The 19,456-nt window shown below is 39.7% G+C and overlaps 1 protein-coding gene and 1 long non-coding RNA gene across 2 annotated transcripts in view; one reads left to right on the top strand and one right to left on the bottom strand.

Moving 5' to 3' along the window:
* Positions 1–19,205, top strand: part of LOC150044848 (uncharacterized) — a 51,492-nt gene extending 32,287 nt beyond the window's left edge. Inside the window, exon 5 of the long non-coding RNA XR_016533031.1 lies at positions 19,062–19,205. This is a non-coding gene — a long non-coding RNA (uncharacterized LOC150044848). The remainder of the gene's footprint in view (positions 1–19,061) is intronic.
* The window catches only part of Rad50 (RAD50 double strand break repair protein), a 49,725-nt gene that overhangs the window by 22,321 nt on the left and 7,948 nt on the right, over positions 1–19,456 (bottom strand). The window contains exons 3-13 of the mRNA XM_090320776.1: positions 18,992–19,143; positions 16,219–16,404; positions 15,109–15,313; positions 11,541–11,669; positions 10,890–11,055; positions 8,639–8,832; positions 7,515–7,721; positions 6,093–6,275; positions 4,661–4,818; positions 2,232–2,407; positions 1,258–1,495 (exon numbers count right to left, since the gene is read on the bottom strand). Of these exons, the coding sequence (XP_090176902.1) occupies positions 1,258–1,495; positions 2,232–2,407; positions 4,661–4,818; positions 6,093–6,275; positions 7,515–7,721; positions 8,639–8,832; positions 10,890–11,055; positions 11,541–11,669; positions 15,109–15,313; positions 16,219–16,404; positions 18,992–19,143 (1,994 nt within the window). The remainder of the gene's footprint in view (positions 1–1,257; positions 1,496–2,231; positions 2,408–4,660; positions 4,819–6,092; positions 6,276–7,514; positions 7,722–8,638; positions 8,833–10,889; positions 11,056–11,540; positions 11,670–15,108; positions 15,314–16,218; positions 16,405–18,991; positions 19,144–19,456) is intronic.

The raw sequence follows: 19,456 nt of genomic DNA, 5'->3' as shown, positions 1-19,456 counted from the left end.
GTGCAAAGGCCTCCTGTATGAACCTCTCCACAGGATTGCTCACGACACGGCATACGGGGGTTTTCTCGTCTTGGGCAGGACATGTTATCACTATTTTATTTGTTACACAAACCACTCCTGAAACATGAGACGATGATCATTGGGAAGCAGGAGCACCGGAGACCATCTATGAAGTTAGCTGCCACAAAGCACAACTTATCTTTCCTTCTCTTTCTAAACTCTTCCTTGGTATTCTGGATAATACCTTCTTTTTTTTCTGTTCCCCATTGACTGAATATATTAACAGATTAGTTTTCCTAAAACACATTTTTCATTAATCACTTAGAATGGCTTACTACCTAATTATAGCTATACCAAGTCCTATCTTCTGAACTATGGGAAGCAATCCCTACAAATAATTTCTCAAATTGCAAGCATACTTCATATTCTGCTTCCTCTGGCATACAGTTATTTCCCTCTACTTTTTTGTCATCGGTCATCAAGCTTGAACTCTCGGTCTGGGGGCTGTCCCTGAGCTCATCAACTTAAGGCTAATGCTCTACCATTTTGAGCCAAAGCACCACTTCGTTTTCTGGTGGTTAATTAAATAAGAGTCTTGCTGGGCACAACTGTAATCCTCGCTACTCAGGAGGCTGAGATCTGAGGGTCAAGGTCCAAAGCCAGCCGGGGCACCTCCAATTAACCTCTAGAAAACGGGAAGTGGGGCTTGGCTCAAGGGTAGGGCGGTAGCTTTGAGCTGAAGAGTTCAGGGACAGTACCCAGGCCCAGGGATAGGGTGGTAGCTGAAGAGCTCAGAGACAGCGCCCAGGCTGATCAAGCCCCATGTGTGTGTGTTGGGGGGGAGGAGGTGTGGGAAGATGAATTTCACAGACTTTCATGCCAAGGTTGACTTTGTTTTTTTGCCAGTCCGGGGCTTGAGCTCAGGGCCTGAGCACTGTCCTTGGGTTTTCTCAAGGCTAGAGCTTTACCACTTGAGCCTCAGCACCACTTCCGGCTTTTTTCTATGTATGTATTGAAGAATCAAACCTGGGTCTTTGTGCATGCTAGGCAAGCACTCTACCAGCAGCCCCCCAGGTTGACTGTGAATCATAATACTCAGATCTCAACCTGAGTACCTAGGATGACAGCTATGAGCCACCAATGCCCGGCCAGAATCTTATTTCTGTAAAGTGACTCCTGGCCTTGAGTTAAAATGAGTTTGGTCCTTCCTGAAGCCACCCAAGCTACGTGAACATTAAGGGGTAACCGTAGTCCTACCTCATGGGCACAAGCCCCAGCATTTCATCACGACGCCGTTCTTTTTTCTTTAGTTCTGATTCTGTTGACTTGAGTTTATCTGGAGCTAGCCGCAACTTAGACTGCAAATCACTAATGACATCTTGTAGTTCAGCCTCTGTCTGAAAAACCCTCTGACAGACAGGACAACAGGACTGGTTTTCATCTGTCAGCTGAGTAATGAACTGGGAATAAACTGCTGTAGCTCCAGCCAGCATGGCTATTTTAAGAAAATAAATCTCTAGTCACCAAAATATACATTTTCTTTCACCAACATACATTCTTCTTGTTTTACAAATATATTACAAAAATTCATCTGATACTTAAGTTGTCCAAAGGAAAGGGTATGATATTCAGATTTGTAAAATTATTAGCAACATAAAGTGTAACAGGACATTTAATGAGAGCTTTTTATATTGTAGGCAATTTTTTTTTTTTTAAAAAAAAAAGCTTTATAGGGGCCAGGAGTTTGGCCTAGTGATAGTTTGCCTAGCAAACATGAAGACCCGGGTTTGATTCCTCGATACCACATACATAAAAAAAGCCAGAAGTAGTGCTGTGGCTCAAATGGTAGGGAGTCTAGCCTTGAGAAAAAAATCCAAAGACAGTGCTCAGGCCTTGAGTTCAAGCCCCAGGACTGGCAAAAAAAAAAAATCTTTATAGATATAATATCATCTACATCATGTAACCCTTTTATTAATTACAATAAAAATATATTAAAAAATAATATCTACCCCTCGTTAATACCTGGTTGGTAGTTGTTTCCATTTTATAGAAGATAAATCTAAACTTAGGAAGTTCTAATAATCACACCAAGAGACAGTATGTAGTACAGCTATAAGTGAACTCGAACCATATAGTTCCGTATTATAAAAAGGTTTGTTAAAGATGGGAAATTTTCAGTTACCTATGAATGAAATTCAAAAGTGTCAAAAATTCCTGATAATACAACTTACCTCGCTGTTTGGAGGATTTTTCAATGTCCTCTTTAAGCCTGTCTAAATCAATTTCAAAATCTTGGCTACCACAAACATCAAACAGTTTGTCTTCATAACTGGACAACTGCTCTTCCTTTCTTTTTAGTTCATTATTTATATGACTTTTATTTTGCTCAGCTGATGCTAGTTCCTTGCTATAATAAAAACAAAGATGGGTATTTTACAGAAGAAAATTAAGTAGGCAGATTCAAGAGAAATTCTGTCAATAAATCGTGATCAATTTAAGTTGGGGGCTACAAAAGAAATTCTTGTCAATAAATCATTATAAAAGTGCTTGTCGGGCCTGGAGTATGGCCTAGTGGTTAAAGTGCTTGCCTAACATGCATGAAGACCCAGGTTCGATTCCTTGGTACCACATACATAGAAAAAAGCCAGAAGTGGTGCTGAGGCTCAAGTGGTAGAGCTCTAGCCTTGAGAAAGTCCAAGGACAGTGCTCAGGCCCTGAGCTCAAGCCCAGGACTGGCAAAAAAAAAAAAAAAAAAAAAAAAAAGTGCTTGCCTAGGGCTGGGAGTTTGGCCTAGTGGTAGAGTGTTTGCGAGGCCACCACAAAGACCCAGGTTCTATGTACTACATACACAGAAAAAGGAAGTGGTGCTGTGGCTCAAGTGGTCAAGCTCTAGCTTTGAGAAAGCCCAAGGACAGTGCTCAGGCCCGAGTTCAAGCCCCACAAACTGGCAAAAAAAAAAATCATTCCACAACAAACAAATATTTGAGCTAGATATGGTAACAAACAAGTATAATCAAATATCAGCCCTGGGGCTTGAACTCAGGGCTTGGATGCTTTTCCTGAGCTTTTCTCCCCAAGGCTACTGCTCTGCCACTTGAGCCACAGTTGCACTTCTGTCGTTTTCTAGCACTTCTGTCTTTTTTTAGTTAATTGGAGATAATCTCACAGATGGGGTTGGAGTCTGGCCTAGTGGTAGAGTGCTTGCCTAGCACGCAGGAAGCCCTGGGCTTGATTCCTCAGTACCACATACACAGAAAAAGCCATAAGTGGTACTGTGGCTCAACTAATAGAGCACTAGCCTTGAGAAAGCCCAAGGACAGTGCCTAATTCCTGAGTTCAAACTGCAGGATTGGCAAAAAAAAAACAAAAACAAAAACAAAAAAGTCATAGACTTTCCTGCCCAGGTTGGCTTTGAACTGTGATCCTCAGATCAGATCTCAGCCTCTTGAGTAGTGAGGGTTACAGACGTGAGCCACCAGCACTTCTGAAGAAACCAATCACATTTTTTCTTTTAGGTGGGTCATAGGGCTTGACCTCGGCCTAGGTGCTGTCCCTAAGCTCTTCAGCTCAAGGCTACCACCCTACCCTTCAGCCAAGCCCCACTTCTTGTTTTCTAGAGGTTAACTGGAGATAAGAGTCTCAGGTCCTTTGGTGCCTAGGCTGGCTTTGGAACCTTGATCCTCAGATCTCAGCCTCCTGAGTAGCTAGGATTACAGGCGTGAGCCACTGCACCTGGCCCAATCACATTTTACAATGGACTATTCACAAAAATGAAAAGATTTTTAAACATCTTAAATCTACAAATTTTTTAAGGGCTAGAAGGCTCAATCACTTACCAAACACAATTTTTTATTTTTTCTTTTTGCCAGTCCTGGGCTTGAGCTCAGGGCTTAAGCACTGTCCTTGGATTTTCTCAAGGCTAGAGCTCTATCACTTGAGCTTCAGCACCACTTCCGGCTTTTTTCTCTGTATGCAGTGCCAAGGAATAGAACTGGGTCTTTGTGTAGGCTAGGCAAGAACTCTATCACTAGGCCAAACTCCCGGCCCACCAAATACAATTTTACTTAAAAAGTAAACAATAGGCCAATTATGACAACGAAATATTTCACACAAGAAGCTGCTTAAAATCAATTAAAAATAAAAGCATTTAGTTGGGTGTGCTGGCTCACACCTTTAATCCTAGTTACTCAGGAGGCTGAGATCTGAGGATCAAGGTTCAAAGCCAGCCAGGGCACAAAAGGACTTGAGACTCTTATCTCCAATTAACCTCTAGAAAACAGGAAGTGGAGCTTGACACATGGGTAAGGCGGTAGCCTTGAGCTGAAGAGCTCAGGGACAGTGCCTAGGCTGAGTACAAGCCCCACAACCCCCCCCACACACAAGAAAAGCTGGAGCATCCTATCTGGGGTATGGATATTTGTGGGAGGAGGCAGAACAAACAGAAAAGGTGAAAGAGGGTAAATATGTCCAAAATACTTTAGGATTATGTGGAAAAATACAATAATGTCTATTGAGATCAGTTTGGGAAGGAGAAGGAGAATGAGGGAATGACAGAGGGGGTGACTCTGATCAAGGTACACTATGCTTGAAACATAATGAAAGGTAAAAAGAAAACATAAGGCAACATTTCCATTACCATGGTTACGTTGTAACTACTTACTTCAATTTGGCAAGTCTGTCCCTGGTCTGATTAATTTCCTTTGATTTACTATGAAGCCAGTCTTCAAGTTGTTTTTTGTTGGGAAAATACCCCAACAATGCAGTTAGTTCATCACTGTGTCTAGATTTTATTTTTCTGATTTGTTCATCTTTATCAGCCTACAGATAAAACACCCCCCCAATAATGGTTAATGGTAAAAAACACAGCCTGTATCTCTACATTATACATAGTACATATATAATATATATGTATGTGTGTGTATAGTCTAGACTAACTGAAGTTCTTGACTTATAAAATTACCTCCAATTAACTACCAAAAAACTGGAAGTGGTGCTGTGGCTCAACATGGTAGAATGCTAGCTTTGAGCTGAAGAGCTCAGGGACAGCGCTCCTGTCCAGAATTCAAGCCCCAAAACCAACCACAAAAAAAAAAAACAGAAAAAAAGAATTCCAGGACGAAAAAGTTAACAGTAATATACATGCATGTTCTTATGTCTATACTTCTATATCAGTAACCTTTTGCATTTAAAAAGTACATTTTTCTGGCTCCGGTGACCAGTAACCTCAACTACTTGGTAAGCTGATATCCATGATAGCCAATCCAGACAGACTTCATCTCCAAAATAACCAGCAAAAACTCAAACTGGAGGCATTGTCCCAGTGATAACCTGCAAGCAAGCCTAGTGAGCATAAGGCCTTGAATTCAAACCCTAATATGGGAGATTAAAAAAAGGTAAACTTTCAACAGGCACTGTGATACATCCTTATAATCCCAGCTACTAGAAATATTGGAGCAGGAGGATCACTCGAATATGCAATTAGGGGCCAGGAATTTGGCCTAGTGGTAGAGTGCTTGCCTAGCATGCATGAAGACTGGGGTTTAATCCCTTAGCATCACATATATAGAAAAAGCCCGAAGTGGTGCTGTGGCTCAAGTGGTAGAGCTCTAACCTTGAGAAAGCCTAAGGACAGTGCTCAGACCCTGAGCTCAAGCCCCCGAACTGGAGAAAAAAAAAAAAAAAAAAAAAAGAATATGGAGTTAGGCTAGACAACACAGTAAGACTGCCTCAAAAAAACAAAAAGACATGACATTTAGTGAATAAATGCAACAATGATACCCATTAGATACTATGTTGAAATTCAACTACACAACTGTGGGTAGGGAGTGGAGGGAAAAACTAGGAGAGGGAGAAGGGGGGACACTGTCCCAAATGAAATGTACCCATTACCTGATTTATATAACTGTAACCCCTCTGTACATCACCTTTATAATAAAATTTAAATTTTTTAAAAAAAGACCCCTAAGTTTAAACGTCTATTTTGAGTATTAAGATCACTAACCTCTAAATGTAAAGCCAATACCAAATCAAAGTTCATTATATAAACTTTTAAATGCCAGCTAGTATAATCAGAACAAAAAGAAAATCCCTACTTTGTCTTTAGACAGCATCTCCATCTGGGTGCGGGTAGTTGTATGATGATTTAACTGCTCCATCTCCTGGTCCAGTTTACGCAAGGTCCTGTCTAGGTCTGCCTTCTCATTTTGAAGGCTCATGACTTCTGTTTTTAGGGTTTCTACATTGCTGTTTTTCTCAGCCTTGCTTAGTTCACGTTCCTACAAACAAATGTGCAGATTTAGATATTCACAGCCAGATCTAAAATAGGGACAAAGGACATGTAAAATTAACTCTACCCAGAAGTAAAAATATTATGGCTTGTAACTAATAAAAGACATAACTATGCTTGAAAGAAAACTCTTACTATTATCTTACTAGGTTATAAGACAACTAGTAAATAAGCCTAGAAAAGTCAAATAGAAAAAAAAAGAATCAGAGGTAAACAAGTATGTTTTAGTATATAGACTATTCTCAGTCAATTTTGTTAAATACCCATATAACTCACACCCATTTCCTGCATGTAGATATTATAAAATCTGTGTGTTGTGCTCCCCCTGGCGGTGTCTCCCAGTAAGACAATGCTAAACTGGCAGAAATGTGTTTTATAATGGTGAGAAAAAATCATGCTTATTTAAATGATCAAAATGGGATTTATGGGAAAATTGCCAAAGCTTTAGGCTACTTACTTTGGAGATGTGATGGTAGAGGACAAATTGGAAGAAAGAAAATTAGTAAATTCTTAATGAGATTGGTTAAGAAAGTTAAACTCAGAAAAAGTGGTAACAAGAGACGGGAGTTTGGCCTAGTGGTAGAGTGTTGGCCTAGCATGCAAGAAGACCCAGGTTCAATTCCACAGTACCACATACACAGAAAAAGCTAGAAATGGTACTGTGGCTCCAGCCTTGAGAAAGCCCAAGGACAGTGCCCAGGACGGCCAAAAAAAAAAAAGAAAAGAAAAAAGTGGTAACAAAGCAGAAGTCATATAAAACAACAACTGTGTGGAACCTAAAGGGAAAATGCTTGGTTTTTTATACTTAGGAGAAACGGTTCTTACACGACAGTGATGATAATAAACTAGTTTTGTTGTGTGGAACATCACTAGAGATTTGATTTGGATGTCTGAAGCTTTAAGGTATGAGCACACATATCTTTGAAAAGCTTCTTAGGTGGAGTTGGGGACTCCAGGTATGGCTCAGTGGTAATAGCACCTGCCTTGTCAGCGTGAGGCTCTGAGTTCAAATGTCAGCAACACATTTATGAAACAAATCCTTAGATGAACCTAAATTGCAATCCATAGTTTGAAGAAAGTTGGATGATTAACTTATTTAGATAAGATTGTTTTACACGAGGTAACACACAAACTTGACATTTTAAAGGAATCTTAGAATTAGTAATAGATGCTTCAGAATACAAAAGTCTAAATGTCATATACTGCAAGATTAGATTAAATAGCTTACAGCTTTTGTGAGCTCCTGGTCCAGTTCAAGAATCCTGTCTGAAGATCCTTCCAACTGCTGTAATTCGTACTTCACATGTTTCAGTTCATTTTGCTTTTTACTTAAGATTTCTGATTTTAGCTCAATTATTCTTCCCAGTCCAGTTTTCTTATCCCTTATTTCATCTATCTGTTTTTGTTTCTGGGTTTCTTTTTCGGCCAGGTCATTCTAAATATAGAATGTAAGAATGTGAATAATACTTCACCAAATGATAATTTATTAACAGTTTATTGTGTTAGTAATATACATCTGCTTAAAAAAAAGAACACAGAAAAAAATTTTGGGTTTTTTGTTAATGTTAAAAAGCGTCACACAGAATTGAGGGCCTGGCTGATAATCCTAGCTATATGAAAGACTGAGACTGGAAAACAGAAGTTTGAGGACAGCCCAGATCCCCATTTCAACCAATAAAAAATTGGATGTAGTTGCATGCACTTTCCATCTTAAATGAGAAGCATCAATAGGAAAATCACAGACCAGGCTGGCTGGTGCAGAAGGCCAGACCCTATTTGAAATAAAGTAGAGCAGAGGATGTAGCTCAAGAGGTAGAGTTCGTACAGATCTCTAGGACCTGAGGACAAACAAACAAAAATACCATTGCCCAGAGACAACTACTAATGGCTAGCAATAAAATATAGATCTTAGATTATATTTATCCTTTGACCCTTATAAACTTAAATTTTTGCTTTCAGAGGTTTTTTCCTACCTGACAGCAGATTCTATCCTAACACTAATCTAAAAATATGCCAAAGTAGGGCTCATCCAAAAAACTTTGGAATTCATGAGAATATGACAAAAAGAAAATATAGCCAGAGGTTGGTGGCTCATGTCTGTTATCCTAGCCACTCAGAAGGCTGAGAAAGGAGTACTGCAGTTTGAAGCCAGCCTGGATAGGAAAGTCTCAAAGTCTCTGATCTCTTAACACTCCCACCACCAAAAAAAAAAAAAAAAAAAAAGTCAGAAGCAGAGGTGCAGCTCCATTGCTAGCATTGAGCAAAAAAAGCTCAGATAGTGCCCAGGCCCTAGGACAGGCCAAAACCATCAAAAGAGGAGATGCAAAAAATCTTTTATTTCAAAATCTTTACCATCAGTTGTCTGGCAGTTTCTGCTTCACTTTCTTGTCTGTCTCTCACAAGTTTCTGAAAATTTTTAATTTGCCGTTCATTGAATGGCCCACGCTCAAAGCCATCCAATTCTAACTGTGTTGCCAAAGTCTGAATTAATGAATCTCTAGATCGTATATGTTCTTGGTGGCGATCTGCTTGTAGCTGTAGACGACCTTTAAAAACAAACAAAGCCCCAAACTAATAATTCCTCTTTCCAATTGATTTTTTTATTCAAATAAATATCCTTTATAAAAGACAAAAGGATCAAAACTGTATTTTGTTACACTGCATATACAATAAGAGAAAGGTGATTGCAATACTTGAGGTACAAGTACTTAACTCTGATAACTCTGATGTCATGAGTGGAAAAAACATGAAATACAAAACAATGATTACAAGGCAGAAAAGTTGCACTCAAGAGCAAAAGGGAACCACCAAAACACTTATTGGAAATTTCATAGTATTACTATAAATGCTTATTTGGTAGTTTACTTTTTTTTTTTGCCAGTCCTGGGCTTGAACTCAAGGCTTGGGCACTGTCCTTGGACACTTCGTGCTCAAGGCTAGTGTTCTGCCACTTGCGCCACAGCACTTTTTTTTTTTTTTGCATTTTTTTAATTGTAATTAGTAAAAGGGTTACATGATATTTGCCAGATAGAAGGTGCATTAATTCACGTACATTGATACCCTTTCACATGTCTTGGTAGCACCACTTCTTTTACTGAGGATGTGGTACTGAGGAATTAAGCCAGAGCTTTATGCATGCTAGGTGAGCACTCTACCACTAGGCTACACTCCTGACCCAGCAAATCTTGCAAATCTGCAAGACTGGCATTTACAATACACAGTGCATACTGTCATTTTAATGTAGTGGTGGTGTTTTGGGTTTTTTGTGGGTCATGGGGCTTGAACTAGGCCTGAACTGGGCCTGTGCACTGCCTCTGAGCTCCAGCTTTTCTTGTGTGTGGGGGGGTTGTGGGGCCTGTACTCAGCCTAGGCACTGTCCCTGAGCTCTTCAGCTCAAGGCTACCACCTTACCCATGTGTCGAGCTCCACTTCCTGTTTTCTAGAGGTTAATTGGAGATAAGAGTCTCAGATCCTTTTGTGCCCTGGCTGGCTCTGAATCTTGATTCTCAGATCTCAGCCTCCTAAGTAGCTAGGATTACAGGCGTGAGCCCTGCACCTGGCTGTAGTGTTTTTAAAAGCAACTTTAAAAGCCAAGCATAATGTGCTAGTGTTTTCTCTATCTTTACAATATTCCACTGATGCTTTTTTTAAAGTTAATTGTAAATTCACATGCAGCTATAAAAAAAATACTACAATATGATTTCTTTTTGGACAGTTGTGGGGCTTGAACTCAGGGCCTGGGTGCTGTCGCTGAGACTCTTTGTGCTAGACTAGTGTTCTACCACATGAGCCACAGCACCACTTCCAGTTTCTGAGCAGTTAATTGGAGATAAGAGTCTCACTGAGACTTTTCTGCTGGGGCTCACTTCAAACTGTGATCCTCTTAGCCTCCTGAGGAGCTAGTATTACAGGCATGAGCCACTGGTGCCTGGCTCAGTATGATCTCTTATATACCCTTTCCAGCTTGCTCCGATGGGTGTGTTTACAAAACCGCAGTATAATATTACAACCAGGATATCAACACTGATATAAATTAATCAAAAATGATCAGTTACTTATATACTATGTGTATGTATTAAGTTCCATATAATCTTATCAATTGTGTAGGCTCAAGTATTTACTACAACATTCTGGATATTGAGCAGTTTCAATAGCACAAGAATCCTCTGGTTGCTCTTTTTTTTTTTTTTGCCAGTCCTGGGCTTGGGCTCAGGGCTTGAGCACTGTCCTTGAATTTTCTCAAGGCTAGCACTCTACCACTTGAGCCTCAGCACCACTTCCAGCTTTTTGCTATGTATGTGGAGTACTGAGGAATTGAACCCGGGTCTTCGTGCATGCTAGGCAAGCACTCTACCACTAGCCCAAACTCCCGGCCATCTCTGGTTGCTCTTTTACAGGCATCACCTATCTCCCTGCCTCCTACCTGGAGTCCCTGACAACCACTACATCTTAATTGTTTCAAAAATGGAAATATACTAGACATAACTCTTTTGAGATTTGCTTTCTTTTCCTTCTTTCAGTCTAATTCCTTGAAGCTTCTTCATTCATGCAGAAAATATAATTATAGTAGTGGGGAAAAAAAAAAGTAAATAATTTGTCCTACCTTGTTCAACAAGTAGTTCTGACCTTTCTTGATTGAGAAGCATAGATTCTTTACTTAATTTGTCCAGTTCACGCTGGCAGTCTACTAATTTCCTTTCTTTCTCCCTTACTGTTTTCTGGTGATTGTAATATAGCTCATTTAGTTGCTCATCACTCCCTTGGAAAACCTGTATGAAACCAAAATAAAAAGCTTTATTACCTGATGCCAGTGGCTCATGAAACTGAAAATATCTTAGTGTGTAGCCTGACCATATAAACAAATCCCAGAGAATATTATCTCCAACAAACCAGCAAAAAGCTGGAACTGGATGGAGATGTGGTCAAAGTGGCAGAGTATCAGCTATCAACAAGAAAAACAAGAGTACAACATCCTGAACTTAAGCCCCAGAACACACAAACGCGCGCATGTGCATGCACACACGCACACACCCCTAAAAACAAAAGCTTTAATGTACTAAGGTATAATCAGTTGGAAGTATGAAATATAAGCCAAATCTTCAGCGTCCTTCATATTAGTACATACATACAAGTAACACAAACATCAAGATTTGCATTTTCTTCCCCTAAATGTAGGCAGCAAAACTGGCTTAAATAAAGTCTGATAAAACACATAAAAATTTTTCATGTAGAAAAATATTCTATCACAACAAACCTTTTCCATTTTCTGTTCCAGTTCATTGTTATCTTTCTCCATTTGCTTCTTTCGACTATCTAAGGCTTTAATTTCATTGTCAAGTCTCATTACTTTAGAAAGATTGTCTTCAATGTCTTTTAGATGAGTCTGAAAATAAAAAAGTATTTTATAAATAGAATTCACAATGCTGATAATGGATTTCCAAAAGCCAGGCACTTAATGCTAACACTGAATGAGAAAATATCTAATGCTACTATCAGGTGGTATATGCCCAGCGATGCTGAAACAGGAAGACTGAAAGCTCAGCCTAGGTGACACATCAAGACAAACAGAACCTCAAAGGAAAAAATAAATGAATAAATAAATAAATGAAGACTGGAAGGGATAGCACAATGACTAAGGTTATAAGCTCTGAGTGCTGTAAACTGAACAGCATCATAAAAAAAAACTAAACGTCAAATCTTACCTCATACCACATTCAAAAATTAAATTGAGGGACCAGGCCTTGGTGGCTTATACCTATAATCCAAGCTACTCAGAAGGCCCACCTCTGAGGATCACAGTTCAAAGGCAGCTCAAGGAGACAAATGAGACTCTCATCTCTAGAAGTAGAACTGTGGATCAAGTGGTAGGACATCAACAATAGGAGAAAGAAGTAGAGCAAGACCTAATTTCAAGTAGCAGAATCATCACACATACATACACATCAACTGAGGACTGAAAACATAGCTAAAGTGGTAGAGAAATGCCCAGCAAGCACAAAGACCCTGAGTTCAAACCTCAATGTCATCATAAAGACAAAGAAACAAACTGAAAGAGTATATAATTAAATGTAAGAATTCAAATGAGAAATCTTCTAGAAGAAATCTTTGTGTGAGACACTGTACACTGTGACACTAGGTCACACAAGCTTTGCACCATGAATTTCTGGGTGGAAAAGGAAATTAGAAGCAAGTTATTTCAATCAAGTCCCATTTCGGGCAAGAAAGGAAAACAGGTTTAAAGGGGCCAAGATAAAAGAATAGGATGTGATTGGGTAGAAATGTCATTTCAGAATTCCTAAGTATGGGAGGGAAACTGTAAAGACTGGATGGCATATCTCGTAAGAGGTGAAATTAAGTAGTCTTTTGTGGACAGATGCTGGGTAATGTGGCCCACTTTGAGATTGATGTAAGATAGAATCCTCATAAAGACCTTAAAAAAGGACTTTGAAATCATCCTTCTGATAAATACTTGGGTCTGGGGTGTAGCTCAGTGGCAGAGTACCTGTACACAGAGGCTCTGGATTCAGTAAGAATTACAAAAAAGAAACTAAATATTTATTACCCCCTACTACTATGGCCTAGGCCCTGGTCCAGGCTCTGGTGATAGAGAAAAGATTTACTCACAAACACAAACAAGTGCACAAAAATTTCAACCTTTACAACAACCTTCGCAAGAATCAAGTCACCATTCATATCTACTCCTGTATGAATTTTCCATTTGAACTATGTGGATTCCTTTGGTAGTCTTCAAAACAGCTTTGTATTCATTAATTATAAACAAAGGTATGCTCCAAATTCAGTACTACGAAATCCTCTCTGGTACCTTAGACAAGTTATGTTCCTTCTTTCTCAGAGCTCCTACTGTCTGTCTTCATGTAGTCAGAAAAAAGCCAGAATTGGGAATGTGGCTCAAGTGGCAGAGTGCCACTGGTAAGTAAAGCAGCTGTAAGAGTTCAAGACTTGAGTTCCAGGCCCAATACTCAGGGGTAGGAAGGATGGTAGAAGCCAGGCATGGTGGCGCAACACCTGTGATCTCAGCTACTTTGGAGATAAAGGCAGAAAATTTTGAGTTTGAGGGTAGCCTAGCCAAAGTTGTTGACAAATGCCGTCTCAAAAACAAAAGAGCTGGGGGCATGGCTCAATGTGTTAGAGTACTTGTCTTGCATTTTGAGGCCCTAAATTCAAACCCCAATATCACAAAAATGAATGAATGAGAAAATGATCAATCTGTCCTAAAAACCCAGAAGATTAGGTAATTATTATTCAAGAGCTAATGATCTATATACTATTAAGTATAATTTTTTTCCTCCTTCCTCTGCCTTTTCCCTAATAGTTTCAGCTTTTTGCCTATTTTATACTTTTTTTTTTTTTGCCAGTCCTGGGGATTGAGCTCAGGGCCTGAGCACTGTCCTTGGACTTTCTCAAGGCTAGAGTTCTACCACTTGAGCCTCAGCACCACTTCTAACTTTTTTCTAGGTATGTGGTACCAAGGAATCGAACCCAGGTCTTCATGCATGCTAGGCAGGCACTCTACCACTAGGCAAAATTCCGGGCCCTTATCTACTTTATACTATTTGAAGTCTAGATTCTCTGGGTAATTTAAACACATTATATAATATAGGCCTAAGATATTAGATGTATTAATCTGTGATAATTTTTTTGGTCAGTGGTAGGCCTTGAACTGGGAGCCTGGGTGCTGCCTCTGAGCTCTTTTCTCTCAAAGCTAGTACTCTACCACTGAGGCACAGTTCCACTTCCAGTTTTTGAGTGGTTAATTGGAAGTAAGAGTCTCACAGGGCCTTTCCTTCCCATGCTGGTCCAAAACTGCAATCCTCAGATCGCAGCCTCCCAAGCCATCACACCTGGCTTGTGATATTTTTTTTTTAAACAAATATACATTAATATAAAAAAAAAGTACTTTAGGTTTGGAGTTATGGCCTAACTGGCAGAAAACGTGTCTAGCAAACTATATTAGGATCAAAATAAATATACTGCTAGATAATTACCTGTGTATCTTACAGGTAAATACCACTATCATTTTCGTTTTTATTTTTATGTTTTGCCAGTCCTGGGGCTTGAACACAGGGCCTGAGCACTGTCCTTGGACACTTTTTGCTCAAGGCTAGTGCTCTACCACTTCAACTACAGCACCACTTCTAGCTTTCTCTGTGCATGTGGTACCAAGGAATCAAACTCAGGGCTTCCTGCATACCAGGTGAGCTCTCTACCACTAGGCCATGCTAGCGAACCCACTATAGTTTTTTTTTAAAAAGACTTTCTCCCTGGTTTACCAGGTAATAACTGACTATGGTTAAGAACCAATTGCTGTGTATTCAAAAACTACTAATAGGTTTTAAGTGTTCTCACCACAGAAAAAGTGTATAAAGTAAAATATACATAGTGATTAGCTAGGCTTAACATTTCTTTATTGCATACATTTTTTTTTTTGGCCAGTCCTGGGCTTAAGCTCAGGGCCTGAGCACTGTCCTTGGATTTTTCTCAAGGCTAGAGCTCTACCACTTGAGCCTCAGCACCACTTCCGGCTTTTTCTAAGTATGTGGTATCAAGGAATCGAACCCGGGTCTCTGTGTATGCTAAGCAAGCACTCTACCACTAGGCCAAACTCCCGGCCTATTGCACACATTTTATTAATGTATATACATCACAAATGTGTTACACACACATATAATTTATTCATATAAAAAGAAATCAGGGTTGGATGCATGGCTCAGGTCATAGAGTGCCAGCTGATGAGTAAAAGCAAGCGTCAGACACCAAGTTCAAGTCCTAATCTCAAAACAGAAATAAACAAATCAAATTACCTTCAGTGGTTCAAGATCATTCTCATAGGATCTGACAATTTCCTTTGAAGATGCTAACTGGGTTTCCTTAGTAGTAATCCGATCACGAATCTCACAAGCTTTTTCCTTATTTTGTTTCAGATATTTCAATTCTGTTTGACATTCTTTTACTTTCTGACCTTGTGTCTGACGGACTTGACGAAGTGTATCCAACGCTTTAATGTACCTTTGAAGATAAGTCAAAATATAATTTTAAAAATATAGTATAATTTGACATTAAGATTTACTTACAGAAGTTGGTTGATGGGCTCAAGTGGTAGAGAATCAGCCTTCAGTGGAAAAGCTAAGGGAGTCCAGTACTGGTGGCTCACACCTGTAATCCTAGCTACTCAGGAAGCCAAGATCTGAGAGGCAGGGTTCAAATCAAGTCTGGGTAGGAAAGGCCATAAGACGCTTATCTCCAATTAATCACCAGAGGGCCAGAAGTGGCACTGTGGCTCAAAGTGGTAGAGCACTAGCGTTGATCTGAAGAGCTCAAGGATAGTAACCAGTCCCAGAGTTCAAGCTTCATGACTAACAGAAAAGAAAAAAAAAGATTTATTTATAGAAGTGAAGCTGTTGACTCAGATGGTAGAGAACTAGCCTTCAGTGAAAATGTTAAGGGACAGCCAGCCACTGGTGGTTTATACCCGTAATCCTAGTTACTCGGGAATCTGAAACCTGAGGATTTAATTCCAAAACAGCCTGGGGAAGAAAGTCCATGAGACTTTTTTTTTCTTGCCCGGGCTGGCTTTGAACTTTGATCATCAGATCTCAGCCTCCTGAAGTAACTAGGATTACAGGTGAGCCACCAGTGCCTACCTATGAGACTCCTAACTCCAATTAACCACCAAAAAAAAAAAAAAAAGCCAGAAATGGAACTGTAGTTCAGTGCTGGACTTGAGTGAAAAAAGCTCAAGAACAGTGCCTAGTCTCTGAGTTCAAGCTCTGGAAGCAGCCCAAACACATGCGAAGTTATAAGCTGGTGGTGGTATGGCTCAATTGATACAACACCTTCTGAGTAAGAAGCAAAACAAGTTCAAGATTCAAGAGTTCAAACCCTGGTACTGGTAGAGAAAAAAAGTTACAAACCTTGTGGCTGAAAAGATCTCATCAAACTTCTGCTTCAGAGCCTTTCCTTCACTTAAAGGCCAATTAGAATCTTCTTGGTGACAGAAAATGACATTATTTAGCACAGATTTGGAAACTCCAAGGGAACTGATCATTTCTCGATCAATTTCTGCACATTTAGAGCTAAGACTGACCTTTTCTCCATGCCTACAGAAAATAAAAAGCAAGGATATACATAAAATGACCTCATGCAGTATCTATTATATTACTAAATCCTTCATACTATTCATTCACTGATGAAGAAAGTAGGTAAAACAGTGGTACAAAAAAAAATGCTAGAGCCATGAGTCTGGCCTAGTGGTAGAGTGCTTGCCTAGCATGCACAAAAACCCGGGTTCAATTCCATAGAAAAAAGCTAGAAGTGGTGCTGTGGCTCAAGCTATAGAGCTCTAGCCTTGAGAAAGCACAAGGACAGTTGGTTCAAGCCCCAGGACTGGCAAAAAAAAAAAAAAGCAAGCTAGAATTTTTACATATTTTAACTTTTAAATACAATAATTTAAACATATACGTAAGATACAGAAAATAAACTGTCTTCCATCCCCTAAATCAAAAATTAAGACAATTAAATGAATAAAACATGGTGGCCAATAGCAGAGAAGCGAAGATGAATTAAACAAAAACATCTAAAATGTGATCTAGAAGATGGGTTGTCCAGTAACAAATTGACAGGGCATCCAGAGATAGTGTCTGTCTTTACTGTTTTTCTTTTATGCATTCCAGTTTATATTTTAACAATACTATGATGGAGTGAGAATGACTGATTATAAACATATGGAAATTTAACAATGAAATCCCCTTTGTAACTAATGTAGTACTATACTGAGCATACTGAAAATGTTCTGTAGGGGGCTTGAATGGATACACACAGGCCAGTAGATTATCACAGTGCATCATGGAAAGATGAGAACAGTTTAGAAATGGAAACAAATAAGGGGAACATTTACGTTAAATCCTAGGACTTAAGAATAATAGATTGGGTTATACAGAGCAAGGAAGCTATCCAGAGTTAGGTCCTTGGGCTTGTGTCACTGGATGGAGAGCAGAATCATTCACTAGGATAAAAAGTACTGCAAAACCACCCAATTGGAGGTTTTTACAAAGGGGTTAGAGAATCATGTCATTGTTGTGGTCATGTTGAATCTGAGCCATATTTAAAACAATTGGTAGAAAATGAAAAAGGTGGGCCGGGAGTTTGGCCTAGTGGTTAAAGTGCTTGCCTAGCATGCATGAAGACCCAGGTTCGATTCCTCGGTACCACATATAGAAAAAAAGCCAGAAGTGGTGCTGAGGCTCAAGTGGTAGAGCTCTAGCCTTGAGAAAGTCCAAGGACAGTGCTTAGGCCCTGAGCTCAAGCCCAGGACTGGCAAAAAAAAAAAAAAAAAAAAAAATGAAAAAGGTAGTTACATAGATGCATCTGGAAAACAGAGGTCTGATTGGAGATTACCTATAAAGAAAACATAGGTCAAAACTAGAAGAACAGCCAGGCACTGGTGGCTCCCACCTATAATATAGGCTACTCAGGAGGCTGAGATCTAAGAAACAAGGTCTGAAGTCAACCTGGGCAGGAAGTCTGAGTCTCTTACCTCCAATTAACCACTAGAAAAGCGGAAGTAGAACTGTAGCTCAAAGTGGTAGAGTGCTAGCCTTGAGCTCAAACAGCTTAGAGACAGCTCCCAAGCCAAGTTCAAGCCCTGTGACAGACGCACACAGACACACACGGACATAAACACAAACCTGGAAGTGGAGCTGTGGCTCAAGTGGGAGAGGTCCAGTCTTAAGAGAAAAAAACTAAGAGTGCTCAGACTGAGTTAAAGCTCCAGGATTGGCACAAGCAAGCAAGCAAGCAAGCAAGAGACAGCACAAGGCCCCAGTGCAGATGTGCACAAGTATATGTGGAAGGAAGAGAAGAAAGAAGGTAGATAGGTATTTTGATTGACAAGAATAAAGCTTTGACTCCAGGGCAGCCTAATTCCAAAACCTAAAGCCATAACAAAATGACATTTGACTAATACTACTGATAATTATTAAGGGACAAATTATTTCCCTACTTGAAAGCTGCTCATTCCTATATGATACCAGCATTTTTTAATTCATTCAACCTGTATTTGAGTGATGGTGCATTTTTAATTCTACAACTGTTCATAAATTTCTAAATTTCTAAATTTTGAATGGAACCACTCCCATTAATGATACCAAAAAAAATGTAAGGATGGACCAGGAGTGTAGTCTCATGGTAGAGTGCTCACCAAGTATGTATGAAGCCCTGTGTTTGATTCCTCAGTACCATATACTCAGAAAAAGCCAGACGTGGTACTATGGCTCAAGTGCAGAGCACTAGCCTTGACCAAAAAGTGTCCAAGGACAGTGCTCAAGCCCTTGAGCTCAAGCCCCTGGCAAAAAAAAAAAAAAGTCTTGTTGAAAGAAAATTAATGTATTTCCCAAGATAAAATAGTATGTTACAAACCTTACTCTTAAAAGACTAAAACTAGGGGCCGGGAGTTTGGCCTAGTGGTAGAGTGCTTGTCTAGCATGCACAAAGACCCAGGTTCAATTCCTCGGTACCACATACATAGAAAAAAGCCAGAAGTGGTGCTGAGGCTCAAGTGGTAGAGCTCTAGCCTTGAGAAAGTCCAAGGGCAGTGCTCAGGCCCTGAGCTCAAGCCCAGGACTGGCCCCCCCCACCCCCAAAAAAAGACTAAAACTAAAGATATCCAAATATGGCATAAAGACCTACTTTGTTCTAGTAATGACTCCTTCCAGAGTTTTAAATTCTGTCTTCTTGCTTTTCTGACTGCATACCATAGATCTCTGCACAGCTACAAGTTCTCCATTCACATCACGAAACTGTAGACGGATCTGGGCTCTCACATCTGTTTCTTGAGCAACCTTTGCAAGAGAAAGGAGAAAAATTATGCTATTACAAAATACCAGATGCTAGTTCTGAAAGAAAAAAAGGATAAGCAACCTTGCTTATTCAAACAAGTGCGCCAGTAATACATGCCAGTAATACTAGCTACTTAGAAGGATGAGATCTGAGAATTGCAGTTCAAAGCCAGCCTTTTCAGGGAAAGTTTGTGAGAATATCATCTCCAATTAACTACCAAAAAAAAAAAAAAAAAAGGAGCTGGGGTTCAAATGGAAAGAGTATAGAGCATTAAGCAAAAAAGCAGCTAGGGTCTGGGCTGCTACCAGTGGTTTG

The sequence above is a fragment of the Megascapheus bottae genome, chromosome 29 (assembly GCF_031878675.1).
Source record: "Megascapheus bottae isolate mThoBot1 chromosome 29, mThoBot2.hap1, whole genome shotgun sequence".
In the NCBI taxonomy this organism is placed as follows: domain Eukaryota; kingdom Metazoa; phylum Chordata; class Mammalia; order Rodentia; family Geomyidae; genus Megascapheus; species Megascapheus bottae.
This window is presented reverse-complemented; position numbering and strand designations above follow the sequence as displayed.